General features: G+C 35.5%; 1 protein-coding gene across 4 annotated transcripts in view; it reads left to right on the top strand.

Annotated features, from left to right (window-relative positions):
- The window catches only part of SLC16A7 (solute carrier family 16 member 7), an 85,758-nt gene that overhangs the window by 37,304 nt on the left and 23,846 nt on the right, over positions 1–24,608 (top strand). For 2 of the 4 annotated variants that reach the window (XM_071552325.1, XM_071552322.1), the window contains exon 2: positions 7,045–7,290. In XM_071552325.1, the coding sequence (XP_071408426.1) occupies positions 7,077–7,290 (214 nt within the window). In that variant the 5' untranslated portion in view covers positions 7,045–7,076. The remainder of the gene's footprint in view (positions 1–7,044; positions 7,291–24,608) is intronic. The other 2 variants (XM_071552324.1, XM_071552323.1) reach the window with 1 other exon arrangement.

The raw sequence follows: 24,608 nt of genomic DNA, 5'->3' as shown, positions 1-24,608 counted from the left end.
AAAAGTGAATTAGACCTTCCAATATTCCCACAGCCATCAGGAGCTCACATCTGTAATCATCCTTGTTTTGCAAACAGTTTTTGCCCAGTTACCTGTCCAGTTGATGCTATTACTAAGAATCAGCCTATTAAAATGCTAGACCCTAAGAAGAAAGAAAGTTATTTGGATTGTTAATTTATCTTACAGCATGTGCTTTTCCCTCCCTTTTGCCTCCCTCAACATAACCTGCCTCTGCCAACCTTCTAGACAATTGGAACAATGCTATGAATATGTCCGCTTTGGATGTATGAGGGGCTTTTACTTTCCCATACTCTATTCAAACACTTGTCTTGTTACTGCATCAGTGGGATAACAAGTATACTACAATACTGATTCTTATTCTTAACTGTAAATAACTCCATGTTTGTTTCATAGATGTGAATATTTAGAGCTAGTTCTTTCATCTCCTCTTCAAGGAAAAAAAAATACTTTTTTTTCTCAATAGGATATAGCTTTAGACTTAAAATACCTGTAGTAATATTTTTAATATTCTTGGATGTTGTGCTATTCAAGACTGAAGTGAAATAGGCTTTAAAATTAAGCAAAGCAGGTGATTTGGTTTTGAGTTTTTTTGCTTAGACTTTTAGCAAAAACAGAAAATCTTAAGCCCCATAAAAACAATTTAATATAATATACGTATATAAGTTATTTTACTGTCACACAGAGGTCTGGAAAGCATTCAAAGATATAACTCTTTGATTCAAGCCTGCTGGAGAAACATTACAAAACCCAGGATCTTTCTAAAATGCTAGGTAGCCGGGGCACATTTTTAGCAGTTTTGATGTCATACAGGGTGTATCTGTCCTGCAGGCTAGACCCTAGCGGGAAAAAGGCAGTGAAGTCAGACTCTGAGTATATCTTTCATCTGCCTGGGTTTCATCCATCTCATACCTCTTAGTCTCTGAATACAGACAAAATGGAGACTATTTTCCTCTTTCAGGACAATTAGCCAGTTCTTTAAGGCTAGATACCAGGGCTCCTTAGGAGCTAGTTTGCCTTCAGATCTGACTAGTGAGAGCTAAAAGCAGAGAACAGGCTCTCTTGAAACTTTACAATCAGAGCATTTGTATATCCTCCCTCTCTCCAGGAAAAACCCCAAAACCAAGTAAGAACAAAACCTTCTCAAAAACCCAAGACAGGTTTTCTGCAAAGACTGAATGTTGTTTCCAAGATAATGGCAATAGCTTGTAGAAGTTGGTGAAGTAGTACCATTTGATGAGATGATACCTGCTATTCTGCCATCCTGGTTGGAACTCATGGAAAAGCTGTTAATAAAAATAAGGAAATTGAAATATTTCAGCTCTGAGCAAGGATCTTTTGTAAGGGTGTAATTCCTATATAACTCAGTATTTTACTAATTCTACCACAAAATCATTTACTTCAAATACAGCAGTGTAAAACACTTGTTAAGGGTAAGTTGGAGCAGCAGACTATTCAAACCTTTACCTGTGCTCCTAACTCCAGTATAAGCAGTACAATTAATCTGAATTTGCTGCTTAATGAAATTCTAAAGCACACATGTACTTAAAATCTCAATCATAACTCACAGCTTATTTGGACATTAGTCCATATTCAGCTCTGCCACAGATAATGGGACAAGACTTGTTACTTAGCCTGTTATTGCGTATGTTTCCCATGTCTGAAAGTGGATGATACTTCTCAGTCACCTCACAGGGATGTTACAAGACCGATACTGCTCAAGTTCGCAAAGGTTTTTGAGGTTCTTGGCTTCCTGTGTGGAACTGGAGTGCAGTGAACACATGCCAAGTATTCCTACTATCCTAGAGCAACTGGGGGTGTATTTTTCACATGCCAACTCTTTTACTCTGGGACAAATAGCTGCTGAGTCAAGTGGTGATGGGGCACATTGAGGACAAGGAAGACAAAATGCAAGCAGGAAAGCAAACTGTTACTTAATGTTGCAGAAAAACAGAACTAAAACTCCCAGTAAAATCAGTCTTTGTAAAAAAGAGAATGGCATAACCCCTCTTGTCTTTGACAAGCTGTTGTATTGTTACCTGATTCTGACAGGTGGCAACTGCAGAATATTAATGAAGCATTGGTGCAAGAGCCATTTGAACAGGTTGATTATACCTGACTGAAGTCTACAGTACCTGATACTAAGATACATTATTTGTCTGTAGCATTTGCTCTTAGTTTGACCTTGTTGCTTGCTTTCTGCTTTCTTATTTTTTCTTTTCCCCCTTTTTCTCCTTTCCCTTCCTTTCTTTTCCTTCCTTCCTTCCTTTCTTTTCCTTCCTTTCTTTTCCTTCCTTTCTTTTCCTTCCTTTCTTTTCCTTCCTTTCTTTTCCTTCCTTTCTTTTCCTTCCTTTCTTTTCCTTCCTTTCTTTTCCTTCCTTTCTTTTCCTTCCTTTCTTTTCCTTCCTTTCTTTTCCTTCCTTTCTTTTCCTTCCTTTCTTTTCCTTCCTTTCTTTTCCTTCCTTTCTTTTCCTTCCTTTCTTTTCCTTCCTTTCTTTTCCTTCCTTTCTTTTCCTTCCTTTCTTTTCCTTCCTTTCTTTTCCTTCCTTTCTTTTCCTTCCTTTCTTTTCCTTCCTTTCTTTTCCTTCCTTTCTTTTCCTTCCTTTCTTTTCCTTCCTTTCTTTTCCTTCCTTTCTTTTCCTTCCTTTCTTTTCCTTCCTTTCTTTTCCTTCCTTTCTTTTCCTTCCTTTCTTTTCCTTCCTTTCTTTTCCTTCCTTTCTTTTCCTTCCTTTCTTTTCCTTCCTTTCTTTTCCTTCCTTTCTTTTCCTTCCTTTCTTTTCCTTCCTTTCTTTTCCTTCCTTTCTTTTCCTTCCTTTCTTTTCCTTCCTTTCTTTTCCTTCCTTTCTTTTCCTTCCTTTCTTTTCCTTCCTTTCTTTTCCTTCCTTTCTTTTCCTTCCTTTCTTTTCCTTCCTTTCTTTTCCTTCCTTTCTTTTCCTTCCTTTCTTTTCCTTCCTTTCTTTTCCTTCCTTTCTTTTCCTTCCTTTCTTTTCCTTCCTTTCTTTTCCTTCCTTTCTTTTCCTTCCTTTCTTTTCCTTCCTTTCTTTTCCTTCCTTTCTTTTCCTTCCTTTCTTTTCCTTCCTTTCTTTTCCTTCCTTTCTTTTCCTTCCTTCCTTCCTTCCTTCCTTCCTTCCTTCCTTCCTTCCTTCCTTCCTTCCTTCCTTCCTTCCTTCCTTCCTTCCTTCCTTCCTTCCTTCCTTCCTTCCTTCCTTCCTTCCTTCCTTCCTTCCTTCCTTCCTTCCTTCCTTCCTTCCTTCCTTCCTTCCTTCCTTCCTTCCTTCCTTCCTTCCTTCCTTCCTTCCTTCCTTCCTTCCTTCCTTCCTTCTCCTTCCTTCCCTCCTTCCCTCCTTCCTCCCTTCTTCTCTCTCATTACCTTTCTTTCATTCACTAGTTTTCATATGCCTCATTAAGTTCAAATGTGCTGAAAACTATGCAATAAAAATGTTGCATATCAGATGTTTTAAAATCGCCTTCTTGTCTTGTCTCCTATTATTTCTTAGTAGACACATGCAGCTCTTCCTACAGTAAGCTCTGTTCTTGTTCACTGCTTACATAAATGGGATTTATGCAGAGGAACTAGAAAGAGTTTAGGAGAAAATCCTTGTGCACAATCTGACTCAGGGTATGTAAAGGCTGAGCAGCCTCTGTGTATCTGACACAGAAAATGGAGATTGATAGCTTTGCTCAGGACACACTTCAGTCACTATTCCCCTGCTGCTTTCCTGGGCCGAGGGCAGGCAGCGTTCCTCACCCACTGTTTGCCTATAAAGGCATAGGTATGAGCAGTGCTTGCTTGCTTGCTAGCTGTAAGCACATGATGGAATTCATATGACTGACTGAAAACACTGTTGCTGACCTTCATTTACCAACTGCTGCTTTTTATTTTTTTTCTTTTGGTCTGATACTGTGACCTTCACATTAACATCATTACACATGCCTGTTTTTATGATTTCTACCATATTTCTTTTTATTCTTCCTAGCCCATGATAAACTAGGAGTTCTGAACAAAACATTTTGCTTGTCACTGCTTCATTACTGCAGCTTCTGCTTCTTCCTTTATTGACATTTATATCCACTCATGTAAAATCATGTTTTGTTTTGGTTACTAATGGCTTTTGCACTTGTCAGAATACTACCTATACTACTCAAATCTTACTAGTTAGGCTTAGGTTAGAGCTAGGTATATTAATGGGCTAGACCACTTTAAGAGGGATTCAGTTTCAGGGATATTAAGTGCAGATTTACAGCAGAACATTGCTTTAGCTCCTGAGCATGTATGGAATGTTTGAGATGTTGGATTTGATGTTTTTGACAAAATTAATACTTTTTTCCTCTTGGTGCAAACATATTATATTTTTCCTCTTTGACTTCTATTAATTGGAGCTAAAATTGTCCATGATGATCGTAAAGGAGTATCAGGGAAGCTATTATTAACTCTACTTTGTGGGATAAACAGGAGGTGTGAGATAAAATGATCCAGTCTCTTCTATGCGACAGGGTAATGCCCAGTGTAGGTTGGCAGACAGGGCCATGCAGTGGGCTTTGCAGTAGTTTGCCTCTAGGCTGAGGTATAGGAGCAGCCAGTGAGCCTTTGCTTGGCTCCTTAATGTCTTCTTAATATACTGTGAGGCTTTTGAAGGGAAGAAAGCACTGAACTGTCAGAGCCTGTTCTTCTGCCCTAAAGAAGTGGATATAAGTTGATCTTTCCAAAGCATTTGTTCCTTAGTGACATTCAGGAACCTTCAACATTCTTCTGACTAAAGTAGTGGCTATGATTTTTCAAAGTGGCTGTGTATTATTTTTAGGAAAAGGAGTGCTTCCTCGATAAATTGATAAACGCTTTCCATTTTTATGAAGAGCAGTGTGTTGATGTTGTGTGTCATTACAAAAATTTGTAATAGCGTTAGAAGTGTTGACATTTGAATAGTAAATACGAAAACAAATATGCTCAAGCCTTTGAAGTGTAAGAAAACAATAGTTAACCTTTTTCTTAATGAAATAACCAAAAATTTTCTCAGATGAGCTGAACAACTGCTTTCTGGGATAGGTAGCAAACTCTTGTTTACTGTCACTTAACTCACAGAACTTAACAGTTCTGCTTTTTATGCCAGTTTGAAGTTTTGTGCTTTTGAATGCAATTGATCTTTGTTATGTGTGCTCTAAGCTACACTGGGCTTTCTGAGATAGTCTTCCTTCTAATGGGTCCTGATTAACAAAAACAAACTGGTGTTTAACTACCTGAATTGTTTCTACTTGTCCAACTTTTTCTAGCGGCAGGCCCAGGTTTTTCTTTCTGACGTATGTCAGTGAACTAATAATAAGCTGATACTAGGATAAGCAGAAACAAAGTACATACCAGAGATTCTTTCGGGATACGTGTATAAAAAGATTTATTTGCATTCTATACAGAGCAATAGATACCTATTGCTGCCAGCAGCGAATCTCAGTTATATGGTACAGAGGTCAAACTGGGCTTTTTTAATCTTTCATAAAATCCAGATGTTTTAGTCACTGATTTAGCTTCCCCTCAGAGGTCTGCCAGCTACATCAGATTGTAGCTGATATCTTCAGTCAGCTTCACTAAAGTGGAAAATCAGAAGTACACTGGGTTTCAATCACCTCGTGATAGGTAATCCTAAAAGCAACACTTTGCTTGTTTGGTGGTATATATTGCATGTAGTACTACATGGCATTTATCCTGAAAGTACTCCAGGCACTATCCCAAGAAAATAATATAAGCTGACATGGTTAGTTTTTTAGTTTTTGTTAAGGTAGTCATATCACTCCCACTGCTAATGCAGTTTATTGTGAGAAATTGGAATATGTTGTAAGTGGCACAGAGGAAATCATGTAGAGACTTGCTGATAGTCATAGGCACTAAGGTAACTTACACACTGTTATCATCCACAGTTTTCAATACTGGTATGGCAGGAAACCAGTCAAGAGTAGTAAGTTGCCTAAATGCCTGAGAAAGAAACAGGGAGAAAGGAGGAGTTTGCAGTTCATACTGTCTGTCTAGGCTGGATTACACAGAAGAAAACATAGTGGACTCCAGTTCTGTGTTTAATGATAAAGGGATTTGATATTGCAAAAATCTCAGAATTAGAAAGGGATTCCCAGTGCAATATGTTTTCTAAAAAGGAGACGCAGAATGTAGAAAGCTTAAGGTTTTAGATATGAAGATGACATTAACAGAATGACATTTATTTCAGACCTTAGAAGTTTTATGTGGATTAGCTATGATTTCTTGATCTGCTAGAATATATTGGCTACACTTCTCAGAACTTCTATAAGATGCCTCTGTTGGCATCTTAATGGTCAATTCTAAATTAGAGCATAGCAGTGGAAAGCTTGTGAGATTTATTAGTGAAAGGCTTCCTGGTGCCTTCTGACACGTGGAAATAGCAAAATTAGTGTTTAAGCTCCACTTTGTTCTTGCAAGTAATGTAAACATAACTAATATGAAGAAGAATTTTTTTTAAAAAAGAGTACAATAACTGAATTTTAATATTTTGTAATTATTTATGGATCCCGAGGTAATTTCAAATCTCTGCTTAGAACCTGCTTTTCAGATGTTTGCAATTTGTTCCTTTCTGTTGTTGCCGATGGTTTTGTCTGAGGTGACAAGAAATCTTGCTAACAAAATGGCATTTATTTATAATTTAACGTAACTCATTTCCATTGTTTCCAATCCACACTGTAGATGACAGAGCTACTTAAATAACCCACACAAACTTCTCACTTTCCAATAAGTGAATTATTGCAAATACAACTTTAGTGACTGAGGTCAGTGATTTGTAACAGTTGTCATATATTCAATAGGCTATTGGAAATATTCTTGTCACACATTTTTTTTGCAGAGCAGTGGCTACTTCTAAAAACAGGTACTCACATTCTATGATTTCGGGAAAGCTGGAAATTGGTCTTTGCTCCCAGGACTCTTTATATTCCCTGCAGATGATGATTGAATACTGTAATTTGATGTGGAAAAAAGGGAAAACTGAACCCCTGTTTCTTTTCTCTTTTCAGCCTAGTTGGAGAAGAGATAGAGACCAGAAAAAATGCCACCAGCAACAGGAGCACCAGATTACCCACCTCCTGATGGAGGCTGGGGATGGGTTGTGGTCTTTGGGGCTTTTATCTCTATTGGATTTTCCTATGCATTCCCCAAAGCCATCACAGTGTTCTTCAAAGAAATACAAGAAATCTTCCACACATCATATAGTGAGATAGCCTGGATATCATCGATCATGTTGGCTGTCATGTATGCAGGAGGTAAGACATTTGTGAAATTTGTCAATAGCATTGTTTGGGGTTTTTTCTCTGGTCTTGAAGAATTATTTTCTATTAAGGCCTTTCTTTGTTCTTCTACCTAACTCTATTTTGGAATTTTTCCTGAATTCACAATGTCTGAGACTATCATTTTCCAACAAATCAGTGCTCAAGCAACTTCTTCTGGGTTTGGGGCTACGTTGGTCAGTTTTCACTGCCTCAGTGAGATCTCACAGTATATCCTATGATGGAGCATAATCACTGAAAGTTATTATGTCAGTGAGGGTTCTTTAGTCAGGCACAGGTATTCTGTAGTCATGGATTTTCTATCTTGTCCTTATTTGTCCTAAAATCCTACTTTCCATTTAGGCCAAGAGTGATGTTTCAAGCAAGCCATTTGTATGACAACTAAGATGCAGACAATCTTATTTTTGGGACTGAACAGTGAACACAGATTGTCTGTTGTCTTTTTTCTTGTGAGCAAGCAAGTAAAGAACAAGACAGATGAAAAAGGATTTTAAAGTATAAAGCTTCATTTAAGAACTCAATGTCAAACCTGCTTGGACAGGTTTTGTGTCTATCAGCCCCAAAGATTCACTTGTTAAATTCTGCCTGGTTTCTTCATTTTTTTTCAGATTTTTTCCTCTTTTTTTTAAGTATTGGTGAGAGCTAGCTGCTGCTTAGGCAAACGGCTTATTCAGGCAGTCCAGAGGTCTGAATATGAGGTTAATTCAGGCAATAGATCTGGCATTTCCCTTTTTTTTTGATGTTATGAGATTACCTGGAACATCTCAGAATATTTAAAGTGATGGAACAATTAAATGCATAGATTGATAAATGTGTCTGTTTATGTATATACATAGAAACTGAAAATATTGTGCCAGTAGCATACTGAGATTGAAACTCTTTAATCACTGAAGAGCATCCAGTATTTTTCAGAAGTGGTATCTGTGTAACAGTAAAGTTACACAGGTCTACACACGATCTATTGAAGCATGCATGAAGTCTTATTTTTAGCATGGTAATTTTTTATCACTGATTTCAACCTGCCGAAGTTTTGACACATGCATGGCCCTAGCTCATTTAGCAGTCAGGGAAGGGAGGAATGTGCCTACAGAGAGGAATTCAGGCTACCTAAGTTGCTTTCTCAAAGTACCTCTTTTTCACCTCTGACTATAATAATGAAGCTGGCCCCAGCACAGCGTTAGCTTAAACGCCTCAGTTACATATTTTTCATTTGGTGGGATGGAAAAATGGACCTTTCCTCAAATGCTGGCAGTCACAGAGACGTCATGAAGATGTCTTGACAAGAGGAGTCAATAGCAGCAAAAGCTTCCTATTCAGATATTTTGATCCTATTTTTGTTCATATACTAGTAGAGAATCATAAGTTATTCATGTACTAGTAGAGATGTATAGAGGATTTTATAGGACTAGCAACAGTAAGCGATTCACCAAAATTCACCATGTGAAGAAGTAACCTGATGTAAGCAAGAGTGAAGTAAAAGACCAGGCATGTCCCATCACATTCAGGTCCCTTCTAATGTAGCTGTTTCTTAAGGGTGCATCAGTACTTGTACTGTGGGGTGTAACTGTGGAGGCCCCTGAACAAGTGCTGAACCCATCTGTAACACAGAAACAATACAGGTGTTGAAAAGTAGTAGGTTTTTTCTGCTTTCCCTATGCTGTGACTTGCTGACCTGGGTTCTTTTAACCATGTGAAACAGGTTTGCTTTATGGTGCAAGTGTTGTTCTGTAATGTTCTTTGAATAGCATTTAATTTTTATCATTTCTGTAGGGTCAAAGTTCACCCTGGTTTTATTAACAGTACTGATGCAAATCTCAGGACATTGAGCTGTGGTATTTTTACCTGTGAGGTTCAATGTGCACAACTTTTAATGTAAAATACAAAGGATTCAGTACTTTTCTTTTACCTTTTCTTTAATACTTTTTTTACTGTTCTGAGTACCAGCATACTCCACCTGTACATGGATATTAAAAATTACAAAATGATTTGTTATTCATTCTGATAACACCTACCCAAGTTGCTATGAAGATTATCAGCACAGGAGCAGTAGGCTATTTGGATATCTAGTTACAGACTTGTGACTTTAAAATGCTGAGAAATGACGACCCTGCCTGATATAAACACTCTTTGAAGCCATACCTTCTCTAGAACAGCTTCCTAAAAAATAGGCCATTTAGACAATCACTGGCAGAATATGAAATAGCAATCAGGAAAAACATTTCTGAAGGAAATCACTTCATTGTTTTTACTGTCTGAAGGTGATTTGATTCTTCCTTCACATTTGGTGTGCTGTAATGTGAAATACTTGTTCAGGACATGAGTAAAAGGTGTATTGTTTACTATGAAGTGTGATACGTACATCTGCAGTGAACATTATTCATCATATTACTAATTCAGGTAACCTGAAAACATCTAAGATCTGCCATCCTCATTAGAGCTTAGCATTCAACCTATTAATCATCACAGTGGGGTCAGTGACTAGTTAGACTGTGCAGACAATTGTTGCTTTGGAGGCTGCAGTCTCTTGCAGTAATTAGCTGGCATCTGTGTTTCAGCAACAAGGTATTAACATACCTTTCAATGCTTGGCAAAAAAAAAAAGAAAACTAATAAAAGGCATCCAGTAAGGAGCTAAAAGAATGCTAATTATGTTTATCACTTACTTCATACTTAGAATAAATGGCATTAAATTATAACAGACCATCTGGCAATCCATATGGTCTCCCGCAGTCCTGGTTAATTCCAGCAAATAGGTCAAGCACAGCATTCACCCTGTTAGGAAAGCACTAGGCAGAGGTAACAAATCTGATAAATCAAATCAATATGAAACTCCTTTCCTCTCTCAATCTGGCACAATATGCTGTTTCATCCTGTTTTTGTTGTGGTTTTGGTGGGTTGGTTAGTTTGTTTTCTTAAGCTCTCTCTTCCTCATTCCCCCACCCCTCCAACCCATCTCCTGGATCTTTGTTAGTTTACTAAAAAGTCATCCTGAAAAGCAAGATCCTGTAATGTGATCAAGGTTACAAGTCTCAAGGTTGCACAGTCTCTACTGTTCAGCCCGTGCTTGATAAAAGCATCCTATGGAGAAGAGCAGAGGTTCAGTCTCCATGGTAACTCCTTCTGCCTCTCTTGAGCAGAAACTGTCAATTGCATTAAATTAAGGGTGATGGTTTTGTGATGTATTCCTACACCCAAGGGACTGAGATTGAGACCACCAGACTTTTGTTACTGGAGGACAGAAGCTGGGTTAAAATGGAATTAGTTGAGTTATCCTGACAGAACTGCCTGTGTTTCTGCATGTGTACAAACACATATATTTATAAAATGCATGCCCATATATGTGTTCTTATATACATGAACTGTGTATGTATCCATGTACTTACAGAGCCATATTTCTGCTCTAACACACGTAAGCCTTAAGGAATTAAAGTAAAAAGTCAAAAACACATTTAACCTCAGATTTTCTTAGTTCATCTCTTTTTCAAAACTTCACCTCTCACTTGGTGCAGTATTAACAGCCAAAGGTGATTTAGGGAGCCTCTTATCAGAGCTCTTATCTGTTTCCAGTAAAAATGTTTTTGTTGCTTTCAGTGTGGGCTTGATGGGAGCCATAGTGGCAGCTAAGAAAGCCATGTGACAAGTCGGGTGATTTCAGACAGAGCTGACCTTGAGTTTTAGATTTCCTCAGGGAAAAAGCAGTTTGTTTACTCACTGGTCTTTAACTCTTTTTCTGTCATTTTTCCAAGGACAATTCCCAAGGACAACCCCCAGGATTGGGGCTTTTGTTTCTTTTGTTTGGTTGTGGTTTTTTCCCCCAAAAAGAACCTTTTGGATATGGCATTGGGTTATGAAAATTAGTTTGACAGCTGATAAATTCTTTAAACCATGCCCAACTATGAAATGTGGGACAGTCTTGCTGGTCTTAAGCTCAGAAAACAAAAAAGGTTCATTGAAATTCTGGATGATATTTCTAAGTAAATAGTTAAAAAAAAAAAAACCCTTTAGGTCCCCTTTGAAGAAAGGTGCTGTGTGTGTAGTGGCTGTTACAATTTTTCAAAACATATTTATAAATAAAAATTGCAGTATTTATTATCTTTCTTTCTCTTCATTATTGTTTAAATTATTCAAGTTTGAAGTTAAGTATTTCCAAACAGTAGCAAACACTTAAAGGATTTTTTCATGTGACAGGGCAAAAGTAACCTATAGACAAGTCCTCATTTTGACTTTGTCAAATGTTAATTTGGAAAATAACATATCATATGGTATGTTCAAAATATTTGTGATTTTATCTCAGTGGGTGTTTTGGTGATATTGCTGTGAAAATGAAATGGTGTGCACAGTGGAGATGACAGTTGTGAAATTCATGTAACACAAATAACAGATGGTTATGGTTTTTTACTTTTGGACAGGACCTGGATTCCTACACTTTTCTTCCTCCCTGGTAACATTTTCTAATTTTGGTTTTACAAAAACTGGCACAAGGAATTCAGTGGTGATGGGTAAGGAGATCGAGAAGCTTTATTGAATCGACTTTATTCCTTTGGTGTTAGGGACAAGTGTTTTTCCTCATGAGAATATGCAAAGTGTTAAATATTAATAACCTCCTTTAGAGTGTCCTTGAAATCAGAACTTATCAACTTTCTGAATGTCTCCTGGGCATAAGGAAATGCTGCATATTTAGCCTAAAATATATGTAAAACATTGATGTAAAGTTAATTTGACACTCAGAGAGGTTTCACAGAACAAAGATTTTGAAACTTACTCATAAATGGTGGTGAGTAAAAAAGAGGTACCAAGACTAACAAAAATATTATAAATTTACATTAGTTTAGTTTTTAAAAAATAGGACCTGAATGTTAAAGCTTGTGAAGGGTAATGCATACACATTTTAACATTTCTTGGAATTCTGAGTTTTAATAAAACTGAACTTTGTAGGGCAGTGTTCTATGGTAGCAATGGCTGTTTTAAACAGACACCTTCCTGGACACTTAGAAAACACTTTTTAAAATGGTCAAGGGAGAAAAGATAAAAAAGCAGATTTTGTAGATGGTTTTAAACGTTTTTTCTTTTGTTTTTTTTTGGGGGGGGTTTTTTGTGGGTTTTTTTTTTCAAACAGGTGTGTCATCCTATGTACAGGAACAAGCTGATTTTTCAGTCGGCAACTTGTTACATTTGGTTGAACAGATAAGATCTAATCGCTAAATATTCAGTGCCTTTTGTCAAGTTTTTATGAAATACAGGTTTTGCTGTGATCTACTGAGACACACTCAGGAAGGCAGTCTTAAAGTTAAGGACATGCTTCCACTGAGAGAAATAAGGGGCGTGGGGGGGTGTCTTTTATTGTATGCTTATGTTAATTTTGAGTAACTGTCAGAAAGACATTAGATGACATAGACTTTCCACTGTGCTTCCCCCAACATCTTTTGGTATTCTAACCATAGATTATTAGTAATAGTTTGATGCATATGATCATATGCATTTACCCCTAAACTTGGTTTAGGGGTAAACATGGTGGTGCTGAGTTAGTTGTTGTACTTGATGATCTTAGAGGTCTTTTTCAACCTTAATGATTCTATGATTCTATAGAAATATTTGTGGTAACTTAAATTTAATTAACGTGAGCTCTTTACTCAAACAGGTCTCATTTACATACAAGTAGGCATTGAGGATTACATAATGAACTTTAATTAATCACTCTTTCCTTTGTAAGGCTTTGTATTTGTCTTGATCTTAATTTGATTTTATAGCCAGGGATTTCTATAAGTAAAGTAATCAATATTGACAGTTTTTATATCTGCAAAGATGATTCTTTTTTATCTCCCACTTAGTTTCAAGTAGCAGGTCGAAGTCTAACAATAAATAATACTCAACTTTGGGTTTGTTTAAGAAAGATATGAAGGGACAAACTTAGGCCTTTGATATATTCATTGGAATTGTAGAACTTTGACGAAAGAATGCTTATTTTGTGTGTACTACTAATGTTGGCTTGGTTCCCATATAGTTTTTCACTGGATCATACAATGGCTGTGTCCGTAATGTGTGTCGGGTAATTCAAAGATAATGAAACAATGGTCTAGCACAACTGGGAATCATGAGATGTTTAAGCAGATACCAGAGAAGAACTGTGGGGAAGGAAAAGTCTCTGTATACCATTGTAGTCACCTAGCACATCAAATGAAATAATAAACCCAGCACTTCACAAAGAACTTATTATAGAATTTTACTGTTCCATTGTTTTGGAATGTCTAAGAACTATTGCCTTGTTTATTTTGAAGGGTATATTCAAGGGAAACAGAATTGTACTGATATGTTTAGAAGATATTCTAAGCCTGTATCAAACGGCAACAGCTGAGACTTACTGTGATTCATAAAGATACAGAGTTTTGTAGTCATTAACAGAGGTAAGTGGGCCAGGGACTTAGTAACAGGTTTATACTCATGCCAGAGGAACAACAGAAATCAAAGATAGAAGTGGTTTTAGAAAGTCTTTTATGATTATGTTAAACAGTCTTTTAATCAATTAACTGGTTTTGAAAATTTTTGCAGAGATCAAATTACACCTGTATTTAAATGTATACACCATATGAAAAGTTTTTGAAGAGTTAGAACCTTTTCATCTAATAGTATAATTATATTAAGATTCTCTATGTCAAAGCGTGCAAACAAATACAGCTTTAGTAGGTAATATATGTTTTGTTGGTGCATACAGGCAAAAGAAAAACTTAACCTTCTTTTCCACAAAGTTTGGAATGTGTTGTTTTCATTCTCAAAAAACAGTTAAGTATTTTCAGTGCAGTTCCATATGACTTTTGTTTTGTTAATATCTACTATGACATTCAAGTGAAAGACTATGACTGAAACAGGACCTGCTATTATGAAATAAGGTGTTGATTTCCTCATATAGTTCAAACACCCCTTGCAGTACTTTCCCACTGATGATGGGAACTTGTGCCCTGTTTGGTTTTCTATGTGTATTGCTTTGAAACACTTACCATTAAGTGCTTTAACTTCTAGAAAACTTTGAAGGAAGTAATGGTATCACTACAGCTTTTTAGCAATAGTAGTTGGAGATTACATGAACAGGATTCATGTGTTTAGTCTTCCTCAGCCTAGGAACCTACATCCAATCCAGTTGTCAGTCAGTAAAAATTTCTAATTCATCCATTCCTAGGCTAAATGTCTGAAACACATGAAATGAATCACATTTTAAAGACATCTCTGGGTTTTTTTGAGTGCTAAAGGAATCTAAAGGAAAAGTTCTAATGTCCATTTTGCACAAGTCTGAGATGATGGCACCCTACATTATTGTAGTCCTATATTAATACATTACATTTTGCTACCTAGGGACCTTGAAATATAAGACCATTCTTGTTAGAGTTATGCACCCATGGTTAGTGATTTCGAACTCATGTCTTTAAACATTGTATGTTAAATCGGTTATAATTCTCCCATATTTCAGTGACACTGACTTAGTTGTACTATTTTTAATACTATTAAAAAATCTGGTAATTTTAAGATGCCTTTTTAGCTTGTAAGTCTTCTCTCATCTTCCTGTTACTTTCTTCATACCCATAATTCCCTTTGTCACCAACTAAGAAAAAATCACAACTGTGAGAATAACTGGTTTGTCTAATAACTGGCCAGGTTTGCATTCTTTTGTGGCTGATTATAAGCTGATAAAAATCTATGAATTTTCTTCTGTTCTGTGAATGATTTGAGAGTTGAATACAGTCAGTCTCTTTGTAACAAGACCCCCAAACACTTCTCAATCAGTATCATCTTGCAGAACCAATTTTGTCATGATACAAACCTTACTCATACTGCTCTCCTATGGAGGAATCCTTTGCTTATTCTGGAACAGAACTTAGTTGACTGAAATTTTTAGTTCTTTTGCAAGAATGAGCTTCACACATATGTTGCACACATGTTGCTTCCAGATTTGCAGGACTGACCAAGAACTCTGCAATGACTTTCAGGGTAGGACTGGAACAAGAGAAGGCAGCAGATGTCCTATTTGTCCTTCCCTAGACAGGGGAGTAATGTTATGTCCTTGGAAGTAAAATGTTTATATATTTATGCAAATATGTTTATCCTTAGGTGTTTAGAACATCAAGATCTCTTGACAGTGTACCGTCAATGACTTAAGTGTTCCCAGAGGCACTCATTAAAGCCTTGTTTTTATTGATATTCACCTTAAACAGACATGATCTGTAAATGATTCATCTCTTTTTCCCAAAACATAAATAAAATATAGGATGCTAGCTTTGAAGATTTACAATATTTAAGCAAAACTGGTGAAATTCACTTCATTGAAGTAATAGTTTGATTAAACTTTTGACTTCTTTGTTAGTAAGTTTATCTCCACTTCATAAACAGAAAATAAACATATAAGGACATAGTATAATTTGACCTTGAGTCTCATACCTTCAATTTTAATTTATTGGATTCCATGGAGTCTCAGTGCTGCAAAGTGCATTGAGGAGTGGAGAACCAGGCACTGTGACTGTAAGAATTTTTCTGATTTTTCATTGAAGGAACAGACTCTATAATGAAATACTTTCAGGTAGTGACCTGAAATTGTATGATTCTCAAGTGAGAGGAGAATGTAATCTACATTAGAGATGACTGGAATAGACTCATGGCCCTATACATGAATAATTACTTTAGCTTAACACATTTTTATTGTCATAGAAAGGTATAGAAAATCTAAACAAAATGGTTTAAGAAGAAACCCCAAACAAACCACAACCCACTGTCGCCTATGGGCTAGAATTTCAGAAGAACTACACCTCCCAAAATGTAATGTGGCAGTTCATCTCAGAATGAGGTTCAGCGTGTGTTAGATGACTGAAATTACAACAATGAACACACAGTCCAGCAATTAGGCTTATACTAAAGTAAGAAACTGTAGACTGAATTTACAACAATGAACAACACAGTCCAGCAATTAGGCTTATACTAAAGTAAGAAACTGTAGACCTGCAGTTTTTCTAAGATGGTTTGGTTATGAAATACAATATGGTACCTAAGAGCCTTAAAGAAAATGTTTGTAAATATTCTGAAAAGCTAAGAGGAAGAATTAGTTCATGGTAATGACACAGATTTATATTTCTAATTTGTTTATTTGAATGGTGGAAGATGCTTGAGGTATTTCAGAGGGACATTTTTGAAGAGTTTTAATGTAACTGAAAATTCTGAGACTTGAAATTTTTATTTCAGCTTGGGAATAAAAAGCATAAAAGTGGTTCATGCAATGATAGTTCTAATTTTCTGTATTGTTATTTAAAAATCAAATAGCATGTCATATAATACATGTGGGAGTAATTCTCTTGTCCTTCACACAGCACCATAGTTTATACCTGTGCAAAAAGTGTGTGAGATTACATTTGCCATTGTGATTTAGAAGCTTTTTATATTTACTTACTCAAATGTAAACAGTAACCTGAGTGCAAAGCACTTGACCCCATGCTCAGAGAAACGGAGCTGAAAGGGCAAATGGGATTTAGACAAAAACAAATTTATGTAATGGAATTTCTTCTGCATTATTTCACCTGATGTTATAAAAAAATTACTTGACAAGGTATTCAGATATAAATATTGCCTAGATCAGTCAAAGCTCTAACCAATGGCTTTCCAGAGAGATGTATTAATACTTACTAAAAAAACATAGTTCCTTCTGTAGGAAGGAAATAATACTTTCCTCAGTTAACCTAAGTAATATTCTCCTCACAGGCACACATGTTAAATTCTTGCAGAAGCAGGTATATTTCATTCGATTATTTTAATATGCTCTTGCCGAAGAATGTCAACACAGCTTCAGGTGAAAGTTGGCTCCAGGAATACGTAATGTTTAGACAGTATCTGTAATACAAATCATAAGAAGCCTGTATTTTAGTGGGAACTAATTTATTTTGAGTTTATGATGCATCACAACCATTAGAAGGAAGCTGCATGACATTACTAGGCAGAGAATAAGGTTTCTGCCAGTGGCAGGTTGTCTTATTTCTTCACAGTAGGTACAAAACCCCACCTTATTCAAAAGGCACACACATACTATCTTCAATCAACAAGATGAGTCTAGGTTATCAAGGCACTTAATGTTGCTTTTTGCAGCAGAGCTCAAATACTTCTTGTTCATGCAAGCAGACCTGATCTAGACTTCCCACAGGACTGCATTTTCAGAAGACTTTGTCTGTGGTGAGGTGTGTCCTGTGCTGCTACATAGGAAAGGACTGTGTAGAGAACATTATAAACACTGTTTCCCCTCTAGTCCAGGCAAAACACAAAAGACCTTTTTCCCTATTCCCTCATAATTTATTTCTTTTCCACAGTTTAAGTCCCAGGTTTCTTCTACTAATTTTACCTTAAGTATGAGTCCCCTAACTTCAACATTAATTTAAGGTCAAATGACTTTCACTCCTCACAGGGTCATAATTTATGATAATTTCGATCGAGTCCACAGAATAAATGGCATGTGATTATACATAGAGAACATCTTAAAATGTGAAAGACTCATCAAGTGAAGTTCTTTCTATTGTAGATAGAAATCTAAAAGTGAGTTCAATTGCAAAATCAACTCTGATGAGAAAAAGTATGAGAGTTGGATACGGGAATGTACAAAGATAAACTGACATCTACTCAGATGTGTAGATTTAAAAAATATATCTGATTTCTCTTTCAATTTTATTTTATAGAGAGTTATTCTGAGATGTGTATTTTGCTGTAAAAGCATAGGGAAAAGCAAGAAAAATAGAATGAGGAGAGAAGAGATTAAAACTCGCTCCTAAATTATTGATTAATCAGTAAATATTTTCCTGAATATTGTTATTTTAAAAAAGCAGTTAAATGTGAGTTGTCTTAAGTAAATAAGTATAGTCTGAACTCGTGGGACTCTTTCAGAATTTGTACATGTTCATCAAGTTGTCCCCAAAGTTTCACTTTTAGAGTATAATAAGGGCTACTCATTTGGGCACAGTTGTATTTAAAAAAAAATAGATTGAAAAAGGGAAAGCATAACATAAATCTTATTACTATTTTTGATCAAGAGGATAATCTTTTGATAACTTTTGACTGTTCATTATTCTAGTTTTGATTTTTTTTTCTTCATGTTTCTAGCTATTTAACAGTTTATATTGCTTTTAATCTTTTTGACCTGGAAGACAAATATTTAGTGCTACTTTATATATCATTCAATGATTTAACAGATTTTTCTCAATATAAATACGCGTTATGTTTTCACTTGTCTGAAAACACACAAAAAAATCCACAAATGAGCTTCCACAAAGATTCTCAGTTTTAATTGACTACTGAATTTAGTTTGAAAAATACTGGGATAAATATAAATTCTGTGCCTTGTATGATCCTCTTAATATACTACCACTGTCTGCACTTACACTCTAAGTAGGTGCTGAAAACTAATGAAAATGGTTAGCTCCCATTTTGTATGAGATCTTTGAAACATAAATAAATTCCCTTTCCCCTTCTGTTTCCGTTGATCTTTCTCTTCTCCTTGCTCTTCCCTCTCCCCTTTCCCTTCTTCTTCACATTCCCTCAGAATTAATGATTTCATTAAATCAAGTTATTATATTATTAAATATTTATTATTATATTAAACAAAATATTATATCATTAAATATTAATTTTATTACATATGTATAGTACACAGTTCTTTAGAAATTATCTAATATATGAATTATAAAGGAATTTGGGAAATTCTCACACTTAAACTTCTAAATGTTATTACTGAAAGACACCATAAGTATTTAATTGGGTATTATAAAAATAAAATTATAATTAAAATGATAAAATATTTTAGCATTTTTTTCTATAAAATAGAGTTAAACTTAATGATACTAATGTGTTAAATGCATTTGGAAATAATCTTGTTATTGGCAATTCCCTAAATATGATGACTTCTCAGGACACTTCTGAGTTACAAATGCATCCAAATTATACTTCTCATCACATATATTCTACATAAATAAGATTTAATGATCCACCCATAATCCATAATTCACAGTAAGTGGCCCATGGAAACATCATAGGTAGTTGATTATTTTCAATTTGAAGTTTAATTTATACAATGCAAAATTGACACCAGAAAGGGATATAATAAAGGAGCAACTGGAAAGAAGGAAGCATCTTGTACTTTCTCTGAAATTGCATATTATTGCCTGTAACAATAGAAAAGGAATAATTTCCAAGTTGAGTTACTTATAATATTATTCTTGAAGAAAACAAATAAACAGTAGGATGATGGGCAGGATGAAAATGGGATATTGTATGAACATTATTGTGGTGGGCAATTTGTAGAAGGGAGAGAAATCAAATTACAATATTAATCTTTACTGAAATTGGCTGAAGTTTTCACAGTGAATGCATTATCTGAAAAATGTACTGATTTGAGTTGTGGAGAATATGCCCCACATTCACAAGAACTACTAAATAGCTTGGGCAAGGTCTTCTGAAGTATTTGCTATGACTTTTTGCTCTCTACAATTCTACTAGGTTTCCAAATGATATAGTATTATTCCACTTCCAGGAAAAGTAGCCAGGGATTATTAAGTAGGGGTATAAAAATAGTGGATGAGGAAATAACAAATAGGATGTGGTGAGTAAGGAACAATTATGAATATTATGTCCATATATGCATACACAGATTTTCAGAAAAGACAGTCATTCCTCAAAGAGGAAGAAAGAAAAAAGGAAAACCTTTCAAACTATATAATAATATGGTTTAGGAAAATGTCTATGAAGAATTAAAATGATTGAGTTTGGTTGGTTTGTTTGTTTGTTTTTTAATTTTGATTTGGGGTTTTTTTTGTGTTTTGGGTTGGTTTGGGTTGTCTGGGGTTTTGGTTTTGGTTTTGGTTGCTGTTTTTTTTTTGTTCCTAACAATTATCTCTGATATTAACAACAATCCCTTATTTTCAAGTTGCTATAATGATAATTGTGACAGTGGTATACTGTAATCTCTGTCTTTCTCTGCAGTTTTATGAACTGCAGAAAATCATCCCCCTCTTGTAACAGCTGAATATACAGAACTTGTTTGGCAGGCTAGTTCATACACAGCAAGCTGTAAAGACAAGTTTGATAGCTAAAAACTGTAATCTGCTTTGGCAAGGCACAAAGTACTAAACACTAAATCTTCAGTTACAAATTTTCAAGTTGTTGGAAACTGAAAGATTGAGTTCAGGAGCTTTCAGGTGAAAAAATGCTTACAAATGGGATAAGAACCCTCTATTATGCCAGGAAAAAGCAAGTAATTTTTATCATTAGTAGTCCAACAACCAGACAAGGGGAAGCGCTGGGGGATTTTTTTATTTTATGCACATCATTGTGTGAATATGTAGTCTTTATGTGTAGGCATAGCAGTTTTTTAGTAAGATTATTTTTGAGACACTAAAACTATTAGATACAAATACTGGATAGCTGTAAATGAACCTCAAGTTTCCTATTAGTACTAATTTCTCTTTATTACTTGAAATAGACATATTAGGATTTGTTTTAATATTTTCATAAATGTGATGCTTTGTTCAGTACATGTGCTCAAATATTACCAAATTGAACTAGACCTTTCACTTGCAACCATAACACTTCAAAGATGAGACCTCTGAAAGAATATCACAGCATATTTTCATGAGAGCATTTGACTTATGCCTCATGAAATTCCTGGTTAATCCCTGAAAGGGATGGAAATTTAACTTATCACTAATACCTTCTATACTCTATACTGCTATAGATAATTACATTTACTAGTATTTATATTTAGTAGCATTATCTTTATTGTACTTCCAGGGTAGAAAATTGAGTAAGTCATTGTTTGATTTTCATTTGAAGAAGTAACTTTTAATGGCACAGGTTGTGAATTGAATAGTAATATTATGTAAGTGAAATTGTTAACACATTTTCTGAGTGAGAAAAGCTGTTTTAAATTTAAATTCATGCAGGCCTATGAAGTCCTGAGGAGTTAATTGCTGTTAAATACTAAGCTTTAAAATTCATTGTCATTTCTTCTGCAGAAAGCTTTCATTAATTCTTCACAGCACTTCATATTTGCCACTGAATGTTCTAATGTTCATGTTGATACACTATATACTCAAGTTACAAGCTGATTGCTTTGATTTTCTGTGAAAAAAAGGAACATTTTTCTAAGAAGGTCGTTTGCAATGAACATATCATGTGCTGATGCTATTTTCAGCTATCTGCATTATAGAGGCATGCAGACCTTATTTTGAAACATATGTGCCTGCTATTACAATATCTCTATTTATAAACAACTCTCTTATAGGTGCTTTCGTTCCACCTCATCATTAGCTTGTTCCCTCCTTTCTTCTTTGTTATTCATCACCTTCTTCTAAATTGAAAGACTAGTTTTTTAAAAATATGCACGGGCTTCACTTTACTTAGTGATACTGAAGGTAACAAGAAAACAAATAAAAGAAATGTTTTAAAAATGCTGAAATACTTTGCTGCATCTGATTTCTATTCACAGTAAAATGACAATGTGAAATTTGGGCCATTAATTTTGAGACAAAATGTTTTTAGTCATTTACCATATATGCTTCTGAAATCTGCTGAGTGTTCACCAGCTCATAAAATTACACTCACTTCCTGTTAAATATGATGATGTTTGATATTGCTCATTCCAAAAGAAAGGTCATAATTTATCTTTAAGTCTTCTGCATTGTGATCAAATATTTTAGCCTTTCATGAAAAAAATTCTGCAGCAGAGGATGCAAAACATAATTAATATGAAGCATTGATACGTATCCATGGAAATAATAATCAGCATGGCTACTCCTTGATTAAAAACTGGGCATTTTCCCAACTTTTTAAAATTCTTTGATATAGGGTAATTTGCTAATTTGAAGATGTTTTCTAAATTACATGGTCTGTAACTCCATACAGATTTGTACCCTACCAAACAAGAAAAAAACCTGTAAGCTAAACAACAGCTTTAATCAAAATACATAAAGCTCTTGGTTCATGTCTTTGATATATTACTAGAAAATACACAAAAAATACCAAAGCAGATCAGGGATCTGTAATTCCTCCATAAAAGCAATACATTTAGAGCAACTTCCAGCACCACTGATTGCTTATTTTGATTCTTCCGAACATTTCAGAAAAAAGTTTATATTTGCGGTCAGACATATGTGTTTCTGACTTAAGCACATCAGTTCAAAATTAACCTTTTGGGGAGGAGGAACCATGAAGAAGCAGCCAAAGTGCTGGGCAGTCTACCATCAGCCAGATTCCTATGTGTTACCACACACAAAATTACCATATTTTTATAAATGTCCTGAGGACTAGCCGAAGGTCAAATTAGTCTTCATTGGAGATCAAGCATATAAACTTGATAGAATTCAAGGCTCTTTCAGGACACAAATGAGAATGTGAGCATTCAGGGTAATGACACTGAGGAAATGTAGTTAAGGGGAGGGGAAGTGATGAGCAAAGTGTGATGAATGCTTGAATGACTGACTGCATCCTCCCTGGTAGGTTGTGCTTTCAGCTGCTGAGCTATCCTAACTCATAGTCTAGCAACCCATTTCTGTTTGATGGTATTTATTGCCAGAGCATTTTTTTTTCTCTTTGCCTTCTGTTAAGACTGTTCTCTTGGTTTATGGAATTAGTGCAGCCAGTTGTAAATGTTACATGAAATGGAAAAAAAAAATTCTGCCAAACGCACAGAGGAACTGCAGAGAAGGCTTTCCAATGGTTGTTGAACTATGTTACTTTTATTGCTCTTACACAAACACACAGGAGATGTCAGAAATGCAGGTTAACATTCCCAGAACCTTGCTAGAGAATCTAATGCAAAAATAGTTGTGTGACATTTTAATATTTTCAAATTCATTGGTACTATTTTTGGATTTTTTCCTGTCTGTCTTCTCTAAAGCCTGCCTAAGATTACTAAAAGAATTTAGCCAAAGGTTTTTGAACTAGAGACAAGACTGTCACAAAATGGTTAATATTTTGACTTATTACTGCTTGAGAAAAACAGCATATTTTTAAAGTTTTTTCTAACATAATGAACATGCTTTAAATATGATCAGAATCAGTTTTCAATTGCCTTTCCTCTGAGTGCCAGAGATAAAAAGGGAAAGAGCAAAAGAAAAAAGAAAGTTGAACTGATCTTAGTAAGTAGTTGGTGTCAATATTAATTCTTGGAGCTCCTTTGGCTTTTCTAACCTTTTGGGAAACAAATAAAGAATAAAGCTGGACTGGAAAGATAGCCACATTGACTCTGTAGAGCAGATGGCTGAAAATGTGTTCAAATCACTTGACAGGATGCAATCTACAATGTAGCATTAGTGCAATTTGAAATATTATTATTGCATTTATTTTCAACTTTTTTCAGCAATTCACTTCTTTTAAATAAATGTCATACTGTTCAGACTGAGTAATTTCATGTTGCTTTGGGTCAATGTTGCTATGAACACTGTAATGACATTGTCAATATATATTTTAAAAATTACCTTTATATCAGGAAAGTTCATCTCTAGTTCCATACTAAAATTAATGCAGGTAGAAAAATAGAAAGCATAAATGGTACTGACAATATGTGAAACCAAATACAGAATGATCTTTAATTATAACACTGCATTAGAACAGTGAGATATCAAACTAGGATAAATGGAACAGATCTGCCTGGAAGCTGTGCCAAAGCATGTGGAGGACAGGGAGGTGATTTGAGACAGCCAGCATGGCCATGCCAAGGGCAAAGCCTTCCTGACCAATCTGTTGGCCTTCTATTATAGAGTGACTACATCAGTGAACAAAGTGTTACAAATGTGCTTTATCTGGACCTGTGTAAAGCCTTTGACATGGTCCCCCACAACATCCTTCTCTCTAAATTCGAGAGATGGATTTGATGAGTGGACTCTTAGATCAACAAGAAAGTGGTTTGACAGTCGCATCCAGAAGGTAGTGGTTAATGTCTCAGAGTAGTGATAGGCTAAAGGATATTAAAGGTCCCTTCCAACCCTGGCCGTTCTATGACTGTGATTCTAAGATCTAGCTCCAATACCCCTGCCATGGGCAGGGGTACCTCCCACTAGACTGGGATGCTCAAAGCCCCATCCAGCCTGGCCTTGTACACTCACAGGGATGGGGCATAACAACTACTCTGGGCATCCCCTTCCAGTGCCTCACAACCCTCACACAGAAGATTTTCTTTCTGATATCTAACCTAAACCTACTGTCTTTCAGTTAGAAGTCATTCTCGCTTGTTCTATCACTACATGCCCTTGTAAAAACTCCTGTCCCATCTTTCATTTATGTTCCCTT

This window comes from Pithys albifrons, chromosome 3 (genome assembly GCF_047495875.1).
Source record: "Pithys albifrons albifrons isolate INPA30051 chromosome 3, PitAlb_v1, whole genome shotgun sequence".
Taxonomy (NCBI): domain Eukaryota; kingdom Metazoa; phylum Chordata; class Aves; order Passeriformes; family Thamnophilidae; genus Pithys; species Pithys albifrons.
Note: the sequence above shows the minus strand (reverse complement) of the source record. Positions and strands in the feature narration are given on the sequence as shown.